Source organism: Marmota flaviventris, chromosome 17 (assembly GCF_047511675.1).
Source record: "Marmota flaviventris isolate mMarFla1 chromosome 17, mMarFla1.hap1, whole genome shotgun sequence".
Classification (NCBI taxonomy): Eukaryota; Metazoa; Chordata; class Mammalia; order Rodentia; family Sciuridae; genus Marmota; species Marmota flaviventris.
The window spans coordinates 29,492,291-29,514,809 of record NC_092514.1 but is presented as its reverse complement, the minus strand read 5'-3'; the positions used below and the strand labels follow the sequence as shown (position 1 = coordinate 29,514,809).

At 44.8% G+C, this 22,519-nt stretch overlaps 2 protein-coding genes across 4 annotated transcripts in view; one reads left to right on the top strand and one right to left on the bottom strand.

Moving 5' to 3' along the window:
* The window catches only part of Itgae (integrin subunit alpha E), a 67,394-nt gene that overhangs the window by 8,626 nt on the left and 36,249 nt on the right, over positions 1-22,519 (bottom strand). For all 3 annotated transcript variants that reach the window (XM_027922573.3, XM_071603743.1, XM_071603744.1), the window contains 16 exons: positions 22,075-22,142; positions 21,057-21,192; positions 20,542-20,684; positions 20,115-20,255; positions 19,260-19,484; positions 18,086-18,216; positions 16,990-17,120; positions 15,565-15,728; positions 14,222-14,350; positions 11,177-11,250; positions 7,683-7,815; positions 5,922-6,020; positions 4,844-4,923; positions 4,102-4,176; positions 3,499-3,562; positions 3,309-3,416 (listed from right to left, as the gene is read on the bottom strand). In XM_027922573.3, coding sequence (XP_027778374.2) covers positions 3,309-3,416; positions 3,499-3,562; positions 4,102-4,176; positions 4,844-4,923; positions 5,922-6,020; positions 7,683-7,815; positions 11,177-11,250; positions 14,222-14,350; positions 15,565-15,728; positions 16,990-17,120; positions 18,086-18,216; positions 19,260-19,484; positions 20,115-20,255; positions 20,542-20,684; positions 21,057-21,192; positions 22,075-22,142 — 1,901 coding nt within the window. The remainder of the gene's footprint in view (positions 1-3,308; positions 3,417-3,498; positions 3,563-4,101; positions 4,177-4,843; positions 4,924-5,921; positions 6,021-7,682; positions 7,816-11,176; positions 11,251-14,221; positions 14,351-15,564; positions 15,729-16,989; positions 17,121-18,085; positions 18,217-19,259; positions 19,485-20,114; positions 20,256-20,541; positions 20,685-21,056; positions 21,193-22,074; positions 22,143-22,519) is intronic.
* Haspin (histone H3 associated protein kinase) lies at positions 102-3,060 on the top strand. Its single transcript, XM_071603746.1, has one exon. The coding sequence runs from the start codon at positions 102-104 to the stop codon at positions 2,430-2,432; it is 2,331 nt and encodes a 776-aa protein (XP_071459847.1). The 3' UTR covers positions 2,433-3,060.

Genomic DNA, 22,519 nt, shown 5'->3' with positions numbered 1-22,519 from the left:
GCGCACTCGTGCCGCCGGGCACTAGGACCCAAAGGGCAGGCGAGCGCACCACGCGGAAGTCTCGCGGTGTTTGCATTTGAACTGCTTGGCGGGTGTCTGCCATGGCGGCGTCACTCCGGAGATCTGAGATCCGACTCTTCCGAACGTACGGGGCAGCCGGTGGCGGAGGGCCGCGGCGGGGGCCGGGCCGGGCAGCGGCGCAGTGGTTTCCACCGCAGAACCGGAACGGTATCTTCAGCAGCGCCAGCAGCGACACCAGCAGCGGTAGCCCGTCGCAGTCTGAGGCTTCCGACGACTCTGACGACCCGGACTTCCCCGGCAGCCCCGTCCGCCGACGGCGGAGGCGTCCTGGCGGCGGAGTCTCCAAGGAGCAGCCCACCCTGATCGCGACCCCAAGACGCCTGAGGCTGAGAGCACGGCCTCCGCTTAAGTGCAGCACCCCCTACTGGCCGCTCCGACCGCCGCCCTTCCCCAGCAGCCGCGGGGGCCGTCTCAGCCCCGACTTCAGTGAATGCAGCCAGCCCAAGGACCACGAAGAGCTGGGCCTCAGTGCCTCCCTGATCAGCCCCCGGCCCTCGTCTGCCCCCGGACCGCCAGCGCCAGGGGATAGTATCATCTCCACCGGTCCTCCTGCCTCTTCAGATGCAACCTCTGCAAACTCAAGTGGTTTCCACTTGCCATCAGCCTCCCTGAACCTAGCATCTCCCCCACGCTCCCAGGAAACAGCAACAGAAGGAATCTCGTTCACTAGTATGGTCCACCGAGCTCATACCAGCCTCACGTCTGCTCTCTCTAGCCTTATGGACTCGAGATATCCAGTGGATCGTGAGTGTGGGACACACAGAAAAAACACGGAGTCTTGTTGTAAAAGGAAAGTGATGGGAAACAGACTGGAGGGCACAGGTAAAAAGAGGGTCACAGGCAGAGACTCATCTCAAAAGAGAGGGTCTCAAAGGGCCACCCTGATAGACTCTGAAGAAGCCACTGGTTGCAGAGGCCATATCACACCTAGGAAAATCAACAGGCCTAAGAGGACTAGGCCAAGGCAAAAGAGGAAACATCAGGAAGCAGGGGAAACCTCTCCTCTCCATCACCACCGATTTAAAAAGAGCCAAAAGATGGGAAAAGATTCATTCCTATCTCAGGACCTGACTCATTTACCCAAGTCCTGTTCTTGGACCAAAATCAGGGCCTCCTTCAATTTCCACAAGAAGAAAATTGTGACTGATGTGTCAGAGGTAAGCAGCATCTATACCATTTCCAGTTCTCCCTCTAGGTCTTTTGTATCAGAATATTCAAACCCTCCTGTCTTAAACACAACAAATACTGCTCTGTCCCCACGGCACTCCTCTTCTTTGCACTTGCTAAGCCCTTTAAACATTGTACATGTTGCCGACAAAAAGGCCTCTGAGGCTGAAAAAGTTTTTTGGGAATGCGGTCAGGAAGGACCTATCCCCTTTAGCCATTACCTTTCCACAGAAAAACTGGAACGCTGTGAGAAAATTGGGGAAGGGGTGTTTGGTGAAGTGTTTCAAATGATTGTTGATAGGAAACCTGTAGCCCTAAAAATCATTGCTATTGAAGGATCAGATTTAGTCAATGGATCCCATCAGAAAACCTTTGAGGAAATCCTGCCAGAGATCATCATCTCTAAAGAGTTAAGCCTCTTATCTGATGAGGCGTACAACCGCACAGAAGGCTTTATTGGGCTGAACTCAGTGCACTGTGTTCAAGGGTCTTACCCTCTCTTGCTCCTCAAAGCCTGGGATCACTATAACTCAACCAAAAAGTCTGCAAATGACCGGCCTGACTATTTTGAGGAAAATCAGCTCTTCATTGTACTAGAATTTGAGTTTGGTGGGATCGACCTAGAGCAAATGAAAACAAAGTTGTCCTCTGTGGCTACAGCAAAGAGCATCATACACCAGATTACAGCATCCCTTGCAGTGGCAGAAGCATCACTGCGTTTTGAGCACCGAGACTTACACTGGGGGAATGTGCTGTTAAAGAAGACCAGCCACAAGGAGCTCCGCTACACCCTCAACGGAAAGACAGGCACCATTCCTACCCGTGGGTTGCAAGTCAATATCATTGACTACACCCTGTCACGCTTGGAGCGGGATGGGATTGTGGTTTTCTGTGACATTTCCATGGATGAAGAACTATTTACAGGTGAAGGTGACTACCAGTATGAGATTTACAGGCTCATGAGGAAGGAGAACAACAACTGCTGGGGTGAATATCACCCTTATAACAATGTGCTCTGGCTACATTACCTCACAGACAAGATTCTGAATGAAATGACCTTTAAGACTAAATGTAACACCACTGCCATGAAGCAAATGAAGAGAAAGATCCAGCATTTCCATAGGACAGTGTTGAACTTCACCTCCGCCACTGACCTGCTCTGCCAACACAGTCTATTTAAGTGAGCTGAATGTGTCTTACTGTCCCAAACTGAGAGAGCCCTGGTCTTAATGCCTTCGGTCCTGTTTTCAATCTCCATCCCAGAGCAGGGTAAAGTAGAATTCCATTCTTATATGTTTCCAGTCAACTTTTCAAGCAAGAATTTTGTTTTCAAGTGGAAACTGAAATATTTGTTGAACTGATTAAACTTGCTGTTAACAAATGTTCTTAAACTACATGTAAGAACAAGTATTTACAACTTATAAGTCCTGTTTCTAATTGTCAGCAGAGTCCATTCTGTAAATTCCACATTTTCATTTTTGAGCCTTGAAATTGTTATATAATCTGAACCAAAAAAACAAACAAAAAATCAAGAAAGCCTAGGTAACAGCTGTTAGAGTGATCAGAGCCTGTTCCTTTAAGTAATAAGCCTGGTGTTGAGAACCACATTACAGATAAGAGGTCAAATAAAAACAAAGAGGCTATATAGCAAAGCAAAGACCAAGAGGGAGTGGAGGGAAGGAAAATGAAGACAGATGGTTTGTAGGGGGCAGTGTGAGAAATGTCACATTTATCAGTCTCACTCACCAATCACATAGAAGCAGAGGCAGAGTTTATCAATTTTCAAAAGGAAAATAAATGTCTCCATGGCTACAAAAATGTTTGAATTTTTGCTTATTTTTCTTCAAGGAGAGGAAAATTGAAATGCTGCTTTAAGGCCTGAGTACTTGATATTCCTTCTGAACATAACTGGTAATTCACTCCTAATGTTTTCCTGTGGCTAATCTTGTTTTACTAGATTAAACAAGATCTAACTTTACTCCTAAGGCTCCTAGTTTTTATATCTTTGAGAATCCATAGTCACTCTGGAAAGAAATGTGATAAGAACTGCCTGTGAATACCTGGGTTTTTGTCACATTCTTCACTCTTACAATCTGGAGACCTTGCAATTTGATTGGGATGCAAATTTGCAACAGGAATTTGGCTCCAAAGAGATTTTCCCCATGTATCTGCCAAAGAAAATCAGAATAGGAAGTCAAAGCTTAGGTTGCTTTGCCACCTGTAGCTTTGCAATAAACACTAAGCACTTACACTGAAGAGGAATTCTTTGTGGTCAGAAAGCCCCTGGCTTGTGTTCATGTACATCACAGATGGCCTGCAATTGAGAGGACTTGTTAGACCTCAGAGTCCCCTTTTAACTTTGAATGAACTTGAATGTTTTCAATAGGATACACTATGACAGAGGGCACCAGATCCTTAAGAGGAATCCAAGGTAAATATCAAAATGTAAAGTGGTCATAGGGTAGTTGAGAGGAGGTAGAATATTTGCATTCTGTATAGTTGAGCTGGTTCATTTTCTAATTACAACTCCTCAGATTAGCCTTACTTTTTACCCTTTTTGCTTCCCAATACCACAGCCCCTGTCTTTCCTCCAGAGTTCCTACCCTCAGTTCCCTTTTGTAGTAAGACCAGCTGGCACTGCTCCTTCTTTGATGACCACCATAGGGTTTTTAGAACCCAACTGTGAGTACCATAGAGATTAGTGCTAGAGCCTAGGTTCTAAGCAGCTTCATTCATCTCAGAGAAACACAATGTTCACATCCACCCTGATTACCAGTTCCATTCACAAGAGAGAATGCCTGAAGCTGTGCGCTGTGGGCAGCCACACAGGTGTTAGCCCCATGGAGTACTTACTTGGAGAGAACTGCAATGAAGGCATGTCTGAATCGAAGGTTGTGGGTTTTTCTGGCCAAAGACCTTTGGTTGGAACTGAGAATAAGACTGTTAGTTCACAGCACAACTTCTTTGTATCCTGGCTTCCCAGTGTCAGGGTACAAAGGTGGGGGTATCAGGTAAAAAAAGCTTCTTAGAGATAAATAATTAGAATGCAAACGAATCATACTTAAGAGTAATGTTGATTTTAAAAGGATTTCTCAGCATCAATACTGTTGACATTTTGGGCCAGATAATTTTTTGTTGTGTTGTCCTATACATGGTATAATGTATAGGACAACATTAGATACCAGTAGCACCTCCTAAGTCATAGCAATCAAAAATATCTCCAGGCATTACCTCTGGGAAGCAGAATCACCCCTTCCCAACACCATACTTCATGCTGCCCCTAAACCTAGAGGCTTTGCAGATAATAGTTATTCCAAAGTTAAATAAATCAGAACTAGAACTTGAGTCCAAAGCTTATTCCACCAGACTATGTCATAGTTTTACTTTGTGAGAAGAAAAGAACACTTTAAATAGCTTTGATTAAAAATAATAATAATAACCGAATCACTATGGGGGGGACAGAGGCCTCTATGGGTTCATTAAGGTTCCCCTCCTCCCTTGGCAGTAAGGAAGTCACAGTTCTCACAGCATGCACATGGGAGGGAGATTCCTTCAAGGCCATAGCCTCAATATGCTTGATACAGGCACTACTTACTTGGAGATGGTCACAGTGATGTCTGCTGTCTCGTTTGGAAAGGCATTCTCCTCTAGCTGCCAAACTACTGAAATGTTTGCCTAATATTTTAAAGGGGGAAAAATGGTCACTTGATTCTTGTCTGTACCATTCTCAATTCTAACTGCCTACTACAAACCAACCTAGGAAACAATTTAAATTTCTTACATTTTTGTAGCACAGTGTACCTCTCCATCCATTATTTTATATAAGCCTTCCATGCAAATATAGAGTAAGCAGAGCAGGCAGCATTACCCTATTCCCCTTCTACAGTTGAGATTTCCCATGGCACAAAAATAATCTCTACTGCCATTCGGGTTATTGCACGCCTGTAATCTCAGAGGCTGGGAAGGCTGAGGCAAAAGGATGGCGAGTTCAAAGCCAGCCTCAGCAATTTGGCAAGACCCTAAGCCACTTAGCCAGACCCTGTCTCAATAAAATATTTAAAAAGTACTGAGGATGTGGCTCAGTGGTTAAGCACCCCCCCACCCCGGGGTTCAATCCCCAGTATCAATAATAATATAGTCTGATGTCCCTTCCGTACTACCCCCCAACTTCACACTTTTCCTGGGATTAATCAACACTGTCTTTGACTGACTCCTTTCAAAGCAAGCTTAGCAGATGTAAGCCCTGCTACAGATTGACTGTACAGTAAAGAGAAGCATAGAGACCACAACTGAGAGGTTCAAATATAGCTGAGATGTAAACATCACCAACTCCAGAGTTGTGCAAAGAGCCAACCAATCAAAACAGACTCATAGGGGGCTGGGGTTGTGGCTCAGTGGTACAGCCCTTGCCTAGCATGTGTGAGGCACTGGGTTCAGTTCTCAGCACCACATATAAACAAATAAATAAAGGTCCATCAATAATTAAAAAAAGGGCTGGGGATGTGGCTCAAGCGGTAGCGCGCTCGCCTGGCATGCGTGCGGCCCGGGTTCGATCCTCAGCACCACATACAAACAAAGATGTTGTGTCCGCCGATAACTAAAAAATAAATATTAAAATTCTCTCTCTCTCTCTTTAAAAAAAAATAATAATTAAAAAAAAAAATAAGACTCACAGATGACCTCTTGAATATGGGGTGACCAATCTTGCAGCTCATGACCAGGGCAAAAGCAGATGGCTTAGGGTCATCACACTGAATGTTTGGAGAAGAAGGCTGTGAATACAGAAAGAAATACTTCTTAAGGAGTAAAAATTAACCCAGCCAGGAGCTATAACAAAATAAGTCAGACTTGGTCTATTTTTCTCACAAGCAGGACTGGTAGGCTCAGCAGTAGAGTTAAGAAATTTAAATCAAAGGTCTAAGGGTTGGTTCTGCAAGTGAGGCAGAGAACAGCAAAAGAAAAGATGAATTCCAACTAGGAGGACCCTATCCTCACAAGGAAGGAGATAATATGAACTGGGCTGTGGACCAATGTAAATGTCACTGCTTTCTTTCTTTTTTTGATCTCGTGTAAAAGATTTTAAAAATTTTGATAATTTCATCATTCGATGTAACCCCAGATGCCACAGTGCCTGCAACTGTGACTGCAGCTGTGGCAGCAGCTCTAGCTCTGTGGATCTGGGAGGAGAAAGAGGGGTAGGCGGGTGGGAGAGGAAGGCCAGCATGGGCTCAAGCACTGCTATGTAGCCTTTCAACCATGGTTCCTCATCTGGACTACTGAGTACAGAAAACAATTCTCCCACAAATAGTATATCACTAGATCCATTCTAGGTGCATAAGAAAGAATTTTAATTTTTCATATACTGGATGCCATCCTTGCCAAATAGCCTAAGAGTGGAGAAAACCCATAGTTCCAACAGTGAACAAAATTACACTGTGGTATATGTCACCCAACAAAGGAAAAGACAGAGGATGGATGGAGTTCAAGTAAATGTAAATAAATCAGTTTTGATAGCCTCAAAGCAAATCAAAGCGGAGTTAAAGGGTCAATCAACAATGGGTCTGGACTTGACCACTTCCTTGGAAATGAGTAAATTAATATAGATGTAAAAGCTGTGTCCAGAAATACTTTATCTGAAGCTCTATATCTCAGATAGAAATTGAAACTGCTCTTTGTCAAAATGATTTAGATTGATGGGCGTGGTGGCACACACCTATAATCCTAGTGGCTCAGGAGGCTGAAGCAGGAGGATTACAAGTTCAAAGCCAGCCTCAGCAAAAGCAAGGCACTAAGCAACTCATTGAGACACTTTCTCTAAATAAAATACAAAATAGGGCTGGGGATGTGGCTCAGGGGTCAAGTGCCCTTGAGTTCAATCTCCAGGACCCCTCCCCCTAAATGACTTAGGTCTTCCAGGCAAGAGCAAGATGGTTTCACAGTTATTGATTAAATTTCAAACAGCAAAGTTTCTGGCCATCTGTAAGTTTAGAGAATAAAATTTCTCAGTGCTGTGATAATTCATAGTTGTAGGTGTCCTTGGGAGAAAGAATATTTCCTAGTATCTTTGTACCTGGCTTTGTATCTGTGATCCCAGCTTGGTGAAGGGCTGGGCAGAATTTCATTTTCCTAGCCCAAGCTAATTTTTACTTTCTCAATGCCTTAGGGTATTTATCTCTCAAAGCCCTGGTTAAGAAAGGCTGCAAGCAGAGAGGGCTAATTGTGCAGCAAAATGGAGGCCCTGATGGTATTTAAAGCAAAGAAAGAATCTAGTACAATTGGGTGGGGTAAGACTCACCTAGTTACTAATCAATTATTGGATGGACCAGAAGGAAGCTGGAGGCAGGGAGACTAGTAAGGACGTTGCAAGAGAAAAGCAGGTGTATGACAAGGGAAATGGTCGAGTGGCATGTTTCTGAAGCTGCTGTTATAGTTACCTTTTGTATCCTCTTAAACTGTAAGTTTCTGGGATAATTCAAAACCATCCTTGTCATATAGGAATCTTCCCCAGAGTTAGTTAGGCTAATGTTCATGGCCAGCTCCTTGGTGAGACCCACCACCAATTCCTGCCTGCACAGGCAAAGATAAAAATGTTGCCAGTTTATTTAATCTGTACAAACTTGGATGCAATAGGACAGCACATCCTTAACTACCTTCTCAGATAAACTGCCATTTAGCCTAGATTTTCATCCCCTCAACATAACTTGGACTGCCACACTTATTTTCATTGCTGGGTGAGATTATAATGCCTACTACTTACCATGTGCCAAGGACTGTGTTTCACATGCTCAATTAATCCTCATAAAAACCCTGTGAAATGGCACAATTACTCTATTTTGTAGAAAAGGAAACAGAAGCCCAAAGAGGCCACTTGGCCTGAGGTCTAGCAGCCTTCAAAGAGAAGTAGGGAAAATCAAATCCAAATCCTCTTTCTACCACCAATTAATTCATTTTGACCCTAGGCAAGGCACTCCATGGCACACATTCATCCATTCCACAATTATTTACAGATCTGCTCAGCACTGGAAAGCAGGACACACATAACTCTACCTTTGAGGTCCAGACTGCCGAACAACCTCAGTAATTGAGATTGACTAGACATATAGTAACATACAAAAACACTTTTTAACTTAATTGAGATTGACTAGACATATAGTAACATACAAAAACACTTTTTAACCATGTAAAATGTCCAAAGGTGGAATAGACAGGTCTGGTAAGTGATGCAACATATGTTTTGTTGTTCTTATTTGGTCCTGTTTTTAATTTTATCACAGCTGAGAAGATGTGGATTGATTGGAGGGAAAGACAGGAGTCAGAGACAGTTAGAATCTGCTGTGGAAATTTATCCATCAAGTGATAAATGCCTGAAATAAGACAATAGTATTGGAAGCAGAAAAAGGGAAGAGAGGAGTCAAAGAAGATAAGGGAAGCAGAGAGGTAGTCAAGGGTGAATTCTAAGTTTACAGCTTGGCTGGCCAAGTGATGTTACCCTCTGAGGGAGAGAACACAAGAGGAAGTAGGATGGAGGAAGATGAGTTCAGTTATGAGAAGAGGTGCCTATAGGATTAAAGGTAGAGGTGCTGATTATTAGTCAAACATACTGTTCTATAGTCCATAAGAGAGCTCTAGGAGTCAAGACTTTGGAGTGCTTTGGAATCCGGCCCAAAAAGCAGACAACTGTTTTCAACAGGGAATTAATTACAGCCAAGAACCATCTAGGATATTTAATAGTGTTTCTTAACCTGAGTTCCAGAAATAGTTTCTGAGGGCCCAGAAACTATTTATGTATGAACATGTAGATTTCTAGGGAGAGGGGTCCATAGTTTTCATTAGATTTTTATTTATTTATTTATTTTTATTTTTATTTTTTTGAGAGTCTATGTCTGCAGAAAGGTCAAAACCACTGAGACAGACTCAGCAACTTTTGAAATAGAAGCAATTGCTTGACTTCTTCGCTAGGGGGTGATGCAAGGCAAGCTATGCATGCTTTATCTGTTTCACAAGGAATTGGCTGAGTGGATGGTTCTTGGCTGTAAATAATTCCCTGTTGAAAACAGCTGTGTCTGCTTGTTGGGCCAGATTCCAAAGCACTCCAAAGTCTTGAATTGGGTCCTTAGTGATGGGCAGCACTAAGCTGTCCACATCTGAAATTCAAGAACTACAACTGTCTATGAGGGGCTTTCCAGGACTCAAGGAACACCATTCTTCCCTACAGATTCCACCTCCAGCCAACTGACTGTCAGTATCATGATACACACACAGCACTAGTAACCAGGGAGGACATGAATTTAAATTTAAATACCCAATGGGACTAGTGGCTAAGATGTTAGATGGTATAGTTCTAGATGCTCAGGCTGTGACTACTCTTCTTCACTCCCCACATCCACTCTGACAGCAAATGTTCTCACTTTCTCTGCTATCACCTGGGTGCAAGCCACCCTCATCTATCAACTGCATTATTACAGTAGTACTTACTTATTGTCTCCCTGCTTCTTCCTTTGGTTCCCCAGTCCATTCTTAACATATAAGCAAGAATTATGTTAATTATAATGTTAACACACACCCATGTTTATAGCAGCACGATTCATAATAGCCAAGTTGTGGAACCAGCCTAGGTGCCTATCGACAGATGAATAGATAAAGAAATGTGGTAATATATACACAATGGAGTTTTATTCAGACATAAAGAAGAATTGAAATTATGTTATTTGTAAGAAAATGGGTGGAACTTGAGAGCATTATGTTAAGCAAAATAAGCTTAATCTAATGGCAAAATAAACCAGACTAAGAAAGTCAAGGGTCCTATGTTTTCTCTCATATGTGCAAGCTAAAGAGAAAAAAGGAAGAAAAAAAAAGTGAGCGGAATCTCATGAAATTAGAAGGGAAACCAATAAAAAAAGGAAACCATCAGGAGGGAGGTGGGGAGGGAGGCAGAAAGGGAAAGGGGAGGTAAAGGAAAAAATGAAATTGATTAAATTACATTATGCACATACACAAAATATATGTATATATACATATATATGTAATATATTACATATTACATATATATGTATATATGTGTATTATATATATATACACATACATACATATACACACACACACAAACACATAAACTCCTCTGGCCTCCCAGTTTACAGTGAAAGCCCTTCTGAGGACCTAAAAGCCCCACTGATCCTCCCTACCCCTTTACATTTCCCCAGTCCCACTTCCATACCTCACTATAATCACACCAAGCCCTTGTCCTACCTTCCACCTGCTGAGCATGCTCCCATCTCAGGGCACTGGCAGTTGCTCTACTCCCAGGCACTCACATAGCTCATTCCCCCACCTCCTCCTCCTATAAGTGCCAAATACCACCCTCCCTGACTACCCTAATTAAAACTGAAGCCCAACCCCCACCCAGCACTCCCTGCATTATTTTTCTTCATAGTACATACCATCAACTTAGAGTTTACTTAATTATTCTCCCCCTAAAAGCATCAGGAGCGCAGGGATTTTTGCCTGTGTTGTAAGGTTTCCCAGTGCCTAGAATGCATATCACAGAGTAGACACTCCAGAAATACTTATTGAATCAATTAATGAATTTGGTCAAGAGGTGAGCCAGGAAAGAAGTTACCTCTAGCCAAAGTAGCCCTAGTAATGGGGTATATTGAGTTATGAACATAGCATCATCCAGGATGTTAAGAGACCTGGGTTCAAGTTCACCAAATGACCAAGGCTCTCAGTTACTAAAAGTCTGTTTCCTGATCTATAAAACAAAAACACAAATCTCTGTCTTGTCTCTTTCATATGGTGACTGAACAATCAATGTAAAGACCTTTGGGGGAAGGAGTAAGAAGTGTGCCATGGATCCCCATGAGGAGTTTGTCCAGGTAAATCTTTAAAAGGAAGTTAACTGCAGAAACTATGACAACTGGATCCAACTCACTGAGAGATGCTGGTGACCAACTGCAATTCAACGATGCAAAACAGTTTATTCTTGCAATTCTTCTCATAGGGCAGCTGTAGGCAGACAGAGAGGGGCAGGATCAGTGGGGAAGGGGCCCTGCCTTCCCTGGCAGCCCTGCTTCACGATCATCTCCTTAAGAAGCTTGGACCTGCCCTTCCTGCTTACTCTGAAAAGTACAGTTAGAGAGAGGTAAAGGTTCGCTAGCTGGGATTGTGCCCATAGAGTTGTGACTGATATCCCTGGATCTAGCCTGTAACACAGGCACATCATGATCCAGAACTCTGGCCAAGGTAAAAAATGGGATGACCTTTTGGAATGGTGGGTGTGCCCATCACATTCATATCACGTGAATGAAGCAGCAACACTCTCAAGCAGCTCACTATTTGAAACACTTGGGAAGGGAAACATCTGTGAAGGAAAGCTTCCTTAGCCTTTCCAAATGTAGGCAGGAGAAGCCAGGGCAGGAATGGGGCCACCTAATCAAGTAATGCCAGGTCCAATTCTTGGAAAGGTTCTCTCCCCTACAGCTGGTCTTCTCTGTAAACTAGCTATTTCCCTAGCAAGCTTGCCTACACATCACAAACTAATTCAGGAAGTCACATTTGGTTCAAAAGAACCCTTCAAGGTTAAAAAGCCCCAGTTTGAGTTGAAAGATAAAATTTTCCAAAGTAGCGGGGTCTATTTTTTGTAATGAAGGAAGCACAGCCAGCTCCTTAGCTGGGGGAGTCTCTGCATTTATGTCCCCAGCAGCCAGCAATCATCACAGCAGACTTCTGCCAGACTGTTACCATGGTGTGGGGTGGGAATGGGAGCCCAGAGCTTGAAAGGAGACTTTCTACTTCCTGGAGAAGGGAAATGCAATTTACAAAAGTCAGAGCGTGGAGCTCTATCTAACTGGGTCAACAGTTTTATGCAGGGTTCTTTTGTTTTGTTTTTTATATAGCCAAATGGCCTGTTCTCTTTCATCCAACCTCAGTGAAAGGGAACAGGGTTAAACCCAGATAGAACTCATTCTCTGGCAACATTTATGTGCCTGCACCAGAAAATTTTTCCTTATTCTTTTTATAGATAGAATAAAAAAAAATTTAATGTCTTTCCCAAACCATCATAGCAATGACTAAGGTAAGACTGATAAATAGATGTTAAGCAGATATGTACATAATCTCAAAGCATCTCACCATAAATATTTATCAATTACAAAGGCAAATAGCACTAGTAATGGAACTAATCAACATTACATGCCTCCTGATGTGATATTCTAAGGACATACTTTACTCCTGTGATATTCCTACCAAAGACACATTTGACCTGAATCAAACTATGGGGGAACATCAAACAAACACAAACTAAGGAACAGTCTATAAAATGACTGGCCTGTACCCTTCAAAATGGTTAAGTTAATTAAAGACAAGAGAAGGCAGATAAATTGTTCCACATTAAAAGAGATGAAGATAAATGACAAAAATGCAATAAATGATCTTAGACCAGAACTTTTTTCCTTTTGCTACAAAGGACATTAATAGGTCAACTGGAAAATTTGAATACATTTGTAATTATAGTGATCATAATATTTTATCAGTAATTTCCTGATTTTGATCCTTGTACTGTGCTATCTAAAAACAATGCCCTTGTTTTTTAGTAAATATATACTAAAGCATTCATGATAATGAGATAACATATCTGTAACTTATTCTCAATGAATAATGCTCAGGGATATTCATTTTGTTTTGGTTTAAATCTGTCTTGCCATGTTGCCCAGCTGGCCATGAACCCCCTGAGCTCAAGCAATCCTTCCACTTCAGCTTCCCAAATATCTGGGACAACAGGTACATGCCATCATATCTGGCTCTGAACTATTCTTGTAATTTTCTGGTAGGTTGAATATTTCAAAATTAGTTACCCTAATTAATGGTAATATACTTATCACCAAAACTCTATTACATTAGCTCTCTCAGTCTTTTCTGAATCATCTAATTTATTGCCAATACCAAATTTTTAAAATTCTACAAAAAATAAGTACACTTTTATAAATTTAAAATAAAGTCCCTTTGCCTAAAAAGTTAAGAAGACAATCTTGCTCATAGGGAATCTCCCTTCCTGGGCAGATGAGCAATAGGAATGGTCACCAGATTATGTTACTTTTCCTATTTCTATCATTCCTCATGACTGATATGTTAGGTATTGATAAAAAGCAGAGCTAAAAATCTATATGATTTAATTAACACAGAGCATGTTTTGTTCAAAATACTGGACAGCCATGAGTGCCCTATGATTAACGTGGATATATTCCTCATTGCCTGAAGATTTCTGTACCTGCATGAACTAATTTTGACTTGTTTTTGAAGGCTGAATTCACCCCAACTGATGATAACTATTATTTTTTAATGTTCACCTTGACATTTCTGTATCCCTGCAGATTCTCCTAAATTCTCTAAATGGAAATTGGCAGAGCACGCTGGGAGTCAGGGCCTAAGTGAGATCTCATAGGATTGGGAAACTTGACTCTTTGTTGCCTCCTCTGACTTCTCTTAGTCATGAAAAAAGTTTCTGTGACACTACCTGCTTTTCTTAGCTGCACCAAGGGAGACAGTGGGGTTTGGTGGGGCCAGAGGTTCAGCCTGAAGGCTCTGGGCAGGGCCTGAATAGGCAAGTATACCAAAGGCCTTCCTCTCTTGCAGCTCAGGTCAGGACAGTTCCAATCCACCTCTCTCAGGAATATCCACCACACCATCCTCGGAAACCTTTACCAAGTGAGGATCTCAATATTTTAATGTAGTCTATGCTTCATTAAATCTGTAGTGAGTGCTTTTTGTGAACTTAAAGTGGGTTGAAGACCTGTTACCCACCAATGAGGCCCTGAGCAAATGAACACCATCTTAGTCTCCACTTCCAAATCTGTGAGGAACCCAGCTGCTGTCTGAAGACCCTCCCTCCAACCTAGCATTCTTTGAAGTTAGGCTATCAGGTGCTTTTGTGGGCTGGCCTCTAGTAGGGTTGGGTCCTAGCTGTTGTAGGCAGAGTCACCTGGAAAATGGTTGAGGGCTCCGGAGGGGACTCCAGAATGGGGCGGGAGTGGCCCTTCCATCCCTCTGGTATCTGGAGTTGGTAGTTGATTTTGACACTGATGTTGGAGAAGCAGTCCTCCTCACAGAGCTGCAGGGACACCGAGGAATGCAGGATTAGATTTGGATTTGGAGAAGGTGACAAGGAGAATACTTTTAACTTTGCTGTACCCATTAAGAAATAAACGTTGAAAGTGGTGAGTCGGAAGTCCTAAGTATCTGCCAAATAATCCCGTCTGAAGGGAAACTTCCTTCAAAAAAGTTGCTAAGAGCTTGGGGGGAAAATCTTCATTGATCTGCTATGGCCTCAGGTCTCATAGCTCCTCAGTGTTCTCACCCAGTTACAAAGGGATTCTGTCCACCAGGGACTAAGGACTGGCTCAGACTTTACTTGGAAAGCAAATGGAAGCGATATGAGGGAAGAGTCATGGTCACATATAGATCTTTCCCAAAGCAGCACAGAGGACATATTAGGTAAAAACTAAAAATAAGGATACTGCTGAGGACACTATTTGCCATTCTTTTGTTTAAATGAACCTCTTAGCCATGAAAAGGACTTTGAACATGCGAGAGGAAACAAGCTTGACTCCCTGGTGGAAAGGGTAGTTATGCTTTTATTTAAGAAGACCATAGTTAGGCTAGAAACTCTTAAACCAATTAACAATCACCTTAGGAGAAGATAGTAGTCTGAAACATAATTAATGAGTTTGTTTATTAGAGTAAATTACCTTTATAGGTCCTGTTAAGCTCCAAGTCCTGACAAATATTTTCTTCCATATCTCCAGAGAGATATGGAAGATATAATTTTCTTCTGGCAAAGGAGAAAATCATTCTGAATGATAATTTCTGACTTTCTATTTCTATTCCAAAAGTTGGAATTAATCAATTTTTCTGATGTTGACTCATATGAGGGCCTTCAGCCCACTGTTATTACCAAGAGGGTTAGATGACATAATAAACACTCCTAATTTATTACCAAGAAAAATACCACCAATTAGAGCATCCCCCCTTTAGTCCAGCTTCTTTTCTTTTCTTTTCTGCAGTGCTAGAGATCAAACCCAGGTCCTCATACATGCAAAACACATGCTCTATCATGGAGCTACATCCCCAACCCAGATTTTTAAAATTTGGACTTCTGGTAGAATTATCTACGTCTCCCATGCCATTTTGTGGTTCTTGATCTTTTATAATTGTTTTAATTGCCTTCCTCATATGTATGAGTTCATATCCTGCACTGCACTTAATTCAAAGCTTTTCTCAGTGTCCTAGACCTTTCTAGATGTCTATATTACTTCCTCCACTTACCTCTTCCTCCACGGGGTTGAGCTGGAGGGACTCACAAAGATGGGACTGATTGCTCCACTCCCTGAGGTGGCTCAGACAGTCCCTCGAGTTAGAACACTGCAGCCTCTTTCTCGGCTTTTCCATGTCCACATCCAGTGTGAATTTAAGCGATGTCCCTCTGAGGTCTGAGGATGAAGACCAGATCTTCCTGGTGAGGCTGGGATGGACATGGCCCAGACAGAGAGCCTCCAGCCTGCCCAAGGATCCTGTGACCCTTCCTGAACAATATCCCATGCAGCAAATTTCCTGGAGCTCAACTTTGAGGGTCTTTATTTCAAAGATGCTCTTCTCACTGTCCCTGGAACCTGGTGAAGGTCCATTCAGCACTCCAGCCCTATACCCAGGTACAGCATATTCCTAGGACTGAGTCTGCCTTCCTCAGGGAAGAAGGCTCTCCAGGAGGATGGGACCAAGGGGAAAAAAATGAGGAGGAGGAAGAGGAAGAAGAGGAGGAAGGGAAAAGGTGGTGGAATATAGAGAACAGAGGGAGAAATCACAGAGTAAAATCTGAGCATAGCAGGCCTGGAAGCACCTTAGAGATTCCCTGGGCCAACAACTCCTTTACTGTACAAAACAGAAACCAGGGATCAAAGAGGGAAAGATACCTTCCTAGTAGCACACAGCCCTCAGCAGGCTCTGTCCTGGAAGTGACAGGTCTATCATTTTCTACCCTCAGGTTTAATCAGAGGCCCTAATCCAGGATTCTGCTCTCTGACCTGCAGGGAGCAGGGAGCCATCGCAGAGTTTCTTACTGAGAGTTTCAACCTTGGGGACTACTGCTGAGAGGGCAACAGTACTTGCATTGGCAGTAGACACAGGGACTATGGGAACCATGCCCGCCTTTTCTTTCTAGAATTAATCTCCCAGTGAATGTCAGATAAGGGGATGGAAGAGAGGCTAGGTCTCTAGCAGATTATTTTTGGCCAGGGGGATACAATGAGGGAAGAGGAGAAGATATAACTCAGAAGAAGAGGGAGGGCACTTCTCAGAGCCCCTGACACAAATGAACAACATACATGCACACACACACACACACACAAACACACACTGGGAGGAGGCCGGGGAAAGCAGCAGATGAAGAACGAGATGGAGCTGCCTTTCTGAGTCTTCTTTCAGAAACTCAAACCAGCATCTCTGAGAAAAAGAGCAATGCCCCTCTCCCCAGTCCAGTCAGTAAAGCTTCTCTGAGTATGGATGGAACATCAGATCTTCCTGGGGCAGTTCTCATTTAATAGAACTTAATGTCACAGGAGCTAAGATCTAGCACGGGATCTTAAGCATCAGAACCTCCTACCAACCCGCTACCCACAGTCCTCTTTCCCTGCCCCCCACAAAAGCCAATAAGGAATGGCCACAACAACCCAGGGCTGCTCTGCTGCCTATTACCTGTCTCAGCCGCTGAGGTCAGAGAGCTGATTTCAAAACACAGATGTACATTCACACTGCCATTGAAGCCAATGGGCAGTGCACTGGGGGTAAAGTTCATGGACACCTTCAGCCGAACCACAGGTAGTGAGCTAAACAAGACAGCAGAGAGGACTGTGAGAAGTGACCTTGGGGTTTCTGGGTCAGTGCACTCATTTGGGCATTCACATGAATACCTCTACTATGCAGGGGTGCTTGGAGTCAGGGTACAATAGAGAAAGAGACAAGTCCCTGCTCTAGTGGGAAAACAGACAAGCAAATAAATAGGAACAAATAAGGAAATATTATATACTGGTAATGCTATAATGACACAGGATAAGGTGATGGAGACCAAGGGCTACTCAGATTAGGTGGTCAGGGGTTGCCTCACAGATAAGGAGGCATTGAGATGGAGATCTATTAATAAGGAAGAGCCAGCTCAGTGACGATCTGGGAAAAGAACATTCCAGGCAGAAAACAGCTACTGTGAAAAAGGCCTGTGGCAGAAATGAGTCTGATTTATTTGAGAAACACAAAGATCAGCATGACTGGTGCATAATTAGTGAGACAGAGGGTAATAATGGGACATGGAATTGGAGGGATGGGCAGGATTGGGTCTCAGAGACCCCTGGAGACCATGGTGAGGAATTGGGGGGAGCCACTGAAGTGTCTTAGGCAGCAAAGTAAAGGGATGACCAGCTGCTGTTTGGAGAATGGAGAACAGGGAGAGGAAGCAGGGAAGACCGCCACACAGTGGTCCATGCAGTGAGAGATGATAGCACCTTATACCAGGAGGTGTTTCTATCAAGCTTGTTGATAGAAAGAAAAAGAGGAATCAACAGTGACTCCAAGGTTTTTGTCCTAGACTTTAGTGTGAATGATGGTGCCCTTCCCTAAGACTGGAAGCCTGAAGGAGGGGTGGACTTGGGGGAACAGTGTTTGAGAATAAGAGCTCCATTTTGGGATGTGTTCACTTTGAGATGCCGGTGAGCAGCAATCAAGTCTGGGCTTAATGAAGAGGACAGGGCAAATGGTTGAGGTGGGGCTTGGGACCCCAGAAGGCAGGGCAGACCCCTACCGCAGCACAACTGCCCGGCCCAAGGTGCCCACGGTGATGTCAGCGAGGCCATCGCCACTAAAATCTAAGCCACCAGCCACAGACGTGCCGAAGTAGCGGAGTCCCGGGGCCATAGCTGAGGCACTGATCCGCTGTGAAGAGAGAAATACAAGGTGTGGAATGGAGAAGGGGAATAGAAAAGGAGAAGTCCTCTCATGTTCTATTCCATTCAGCAGCATCACTACCTCTCTGCCCCAGGGAGTCCTCAATCTAGGAAAGGAAAGAGGGAACCAGGTTTCCTAGGGGAAATGGAATTTGAATGGCTCCTTGAAGAGCAGGTGGATCTTAACAGTGGAGATGGAGAGAAAAGAATGAGGGATCCAGAAAGAGCAGTTTCCAGGAAGCTGCCAAGGGCCAGTGAAGGAGGATGGGGGAGAGGGGCTAGGGGTGTCAGAAAAGCTTTTTTAAAGACGTGATTACATTTTAGAAATACCACAAAAGGCATGGGGTGGAGATGGGCAGGAGGCAGGAGCTACTAGGGTTTGAGCCCAGGGAAGGGATGATAAGACCTAGGCTGGTGTGATGGGGATGAAAATGAAGAACTAGATTTGGGAGAGAACTAGAATCATTAGGAGGTAGGGACTAACCCTACCACCTAAGGTACCAGTGTCAAAGTACCTGGGATTATGCCAGGTTTCTGGTATGGGGATGGAGGGGTATGAGGACCCAGGAGAGCCCTTGGTTGAACAGTGTGTGAGAGTGAAGCCTGGGGGTCATGAAGAGTGAGGTTCTCAGGAAGCTGTTAGAGAGGGGGAAAGTGCCCATCAAAAATATAGCCTGACTGGCAGTGGAGCCTGGAGCCTGAGAGGAATTGGGTGAAGGACAAGAGCCAGACGAGGGACAGAGAGGAGGGAGGTACCTGAAGCAGGCCAATGGTCAGAAAAGGCAAAGAAGGAAGAAATACAAGTCAGGGAAGTAGACAGTGTCTCAATCTCTCTCCATCTAAAGGATCTGGGGGAAGCCCTGGTCTGAAGCCTCCTTCACCTGGCCTGGGTGGGTTCTCTCCTTCACTATGTACTCCCAACCACCAAGGCCAGTCCTGAACTTAGGAATGGGCCTGATTTAGGGCTCAGGTCATCCTACTGGGGGACTTCAGAGTCCCAGAGAAGAGGCAAGAGAGAGCCCCACAGGTTACCTGTGGTTTTTTGTCAGAGAGGCCATTCCAGTGTCCATTGTAGATGTACACACTGCCAAAGCTGGCACCATCATCTGCCTCAAAACCCTCCAAGGGAGCTCCGATGGCCACATCTGTGAACGTATCCTGGTTGATATCCCCCACAGTTGCCATGGCAAAGCCAAAGCGGGCATGGGTGAATCCAACAAGCCCACTCAGTGTGCACACCAAGGAGAAGGAACCATCCTGCAAAGCAAACCAGTAACTCAGCCCTCAAGAGAGGAATGAAGGATGTCTACCTCAGTGCCACCTGGCAGGGTGCTCACAGGGCCTCTTGATTCTGATTCTTCAGCAGCAGTCTGGACTTGGAAAAATGAGGGACCTTCTCAAGACCTCACAGTGAACCAGTGGTAAATTTGGGGTCCTCCTGTTTTGAAGTTCAGTACCTCAAGTCTGCCTCCTTCTATTCCCATGCAGAGGAGAACTGGATTGGCAGTTGGAAGGCCTGGATTCCAGTCACTCTCCCACCTACTTGCTAGATAACTTGAGCAAGTCTCAACATCACTGAGGCTCACTGAGCCTCAGCTTCCTTATCTGTAAAATAGGAATGACAGCTACTTCCTATAATTACTGTGAGAAACCAGGGAGATCATGGATGATCCTGTCAACTTGAAACTATGAGAGATGTTATCAGGATGTGAAAATAGGGGATGGGGAGTAAAGCAGCTGCCCCAGCTGGCAGTCACTTACTCTGAACACCTCCCCATTACTACCCACTGCTACCAGGCAGAGCCAGGCCTCCCCAGCCTTTGCTACCTCTTGCCAGGCTGAGTAGCCACAGCCTCAGCAAGCTCATGGAGATGGAGACCCTCCCACCTGCTCATGCAGACGGTACATGTAAACTCTGCCTTCTTCTTTATGGATGTGGTAAAATGGAGCAGCCACCAGCAAGAAGTCCGTGGTCCCATCCATGTTGACGTCCACAGGGCACAGCTCAGATCCAAAGTAGGACCCCATCTACAGCCCAGGAGAAACTTAGCACTGGGGAAATTCTGGGGAGGTCCCTCCTCCACCCCTCAGCAAGGCTAGACTTCTGTATATGCTTTTCCCAGATCACCCAAATGCAGTTGTTCCAAATTAATTTGATAGTAACACAGGGGACTGGGTGGGTAGCCCAGTGCTCAACAATGGAGGATTCACCCTGCAGACACGTAGAGCCACCGAATCCTACCCAGGAGCCTGAGCTTTGCGCAAGCTGGGCCCATCCCTTTCCCTAGGAGAAGGGGGCTTTCCAAGCAAGTACCTGCTCTCCCTCCAGGACCGGCACAAAGGTGGCCTCTCTGTTCTCCTTCTGGAGCTCAAACATGGCCCCACGCTGTTTGTACCGTGGAGCCCCGGCCACATAGAAGACACCACAAGTCTTGTGTAGCACTGCTACTGAGTAACCTGGAGCAGGGGAGTGAATGTAAACAGGCTGTCCCCACCAATCCCTGGAGTCCCACCTACCCAGCCAGGCCTTCACAATCAGCAAGCATACTTATGCACAGTCACTGGTCACATAGGTGATACACACACATAAGGGGTGAGGGGTGTGAGGCGCACCCACTGCTATTATTCATAGAGCAGTCTGGTCCTTCCCTAGGCAGTCACCCAAGGCTACTCTGCCTCAACCCACACTTCTAAACCTCAGGTTCCCTAAACAGGGCCCACCCCATGTGACCCAAGTAACCGATTAGTGCCCGCCCCCACCCTGACCAAGAATCATACTGTGTAGACAAGGGTGCCGCCTCAGAGTCCTAGTCTTGGCCCTGCCCTTACCCAGGTAGCCGTATTGCGCAACATTGGAATTTGCCGCTGTCTGATTCAGAAAGCGACCCCTGCGGCTCTGCGTATGGTAGAGCAATGCACCTCCAGACCAGTTAAAGGCCCCCACGGCTCCAAGCAGCACCTGTCCCTGCAGGAACAGGGACGGGACTAAATTAACAGGAGGAACACAAAGGCCAGTGCAGTGAACCTCCTCACTGGGACAAGGGGGACTGGTAGCATGCAATAATCTAGCCAGAGAGGCAGGCAGGAAAGTAAGATGGCAAATACTGGGTTTCTGCCTTGTATCTATGACTCTTTCAGGGCTGCTGTGTCTCCAGAAGCCCCCCCAGGGGCCCAGATGTTGAGCACTTTTAAAAAGTTATGATTGGTGGGCATGGCGGCTAATACCCATAATCCCAGTGACTCTGGGAGGTGGAGGCAAGTTTGAAGCCAGCCTCCACAACTTAGCAAGACCCCCTCCCAAAATAAAAAGCCTTAGGGATAAAGCACCCTGGGCTCAATCCCCACTACCAAAAATAAGTCAATTAAATTAAATACAAAATATGATTGAGCAATAGAGTGCTTATATCCTCCTCAGTTTGCCCAGCCGGGGCCTGGCACTGGAGGCCCACTGTGTTTAGTGGATGTGAAATGAGCTAACTGCATGAGCTAACTGTGCCACCACCATGGGTGAGGATGGTGTCCCCACCATTTCTACATCTTTTATCTGTGGGAGAAGTAAGCAAGGGATTGGCTAGCTCACCTAGCCAAATCTTGGTTTATTTGCATGTCTAAAGGGAATAATTCAATCCCTGAACACACACAAAAAAATGATCTCCTGTAATAAATATGGCCATCCTTTGGTCTATCTCAGTAGTCCAGTGAAGGAGAGTGAGCAAAATTGTCCACCTTTATACTAAATGGCTCCTTCAGCAGCACCACCACAGGGCCTTGTACTGTGAGCTGGGAGCCTAAATTCCCTGGGTGTTGCTGAGGCCCATCATCTAAGGGCAAGCCCAGGGCCACGAACCTCATCCAGGATCTGAGCGCTAAAGCCAGTCTGTGCCAGTTGGTAGTGAAGGGCATCTCCAACTGTGCCTGGAAAACAAGAAACCCAGTTAGACACTGCTGTGACAGGGGAAGGGAGAGACCATGTCAGGGAATGGTCTGGCTTGGCCTCACCCCCACCCCCAGGAGGATGATGTTAAATATAATGGGGAGAGCATGGGACTGAGAATAGAGACCTGGGTCCTGCTTTAATGACTACTAGCTGAGTGGTTTGGGAAGCTCACTCCCTCTTTCTGGACCTCAGTGTTCCCATTCTGTGAGTTCCTGGGAAGTCATCCTTGTTTCTCCAGCACCAGTTCAGTTCATGGAGATTCTGGGAGTTGAGGAGGGCTGGGGATATTGTTGCCTTTTTAGAGATGAACACCTGAGGCTCAGGAAGTGTGGGAGAGGTCTGAGGTACCCCCAGG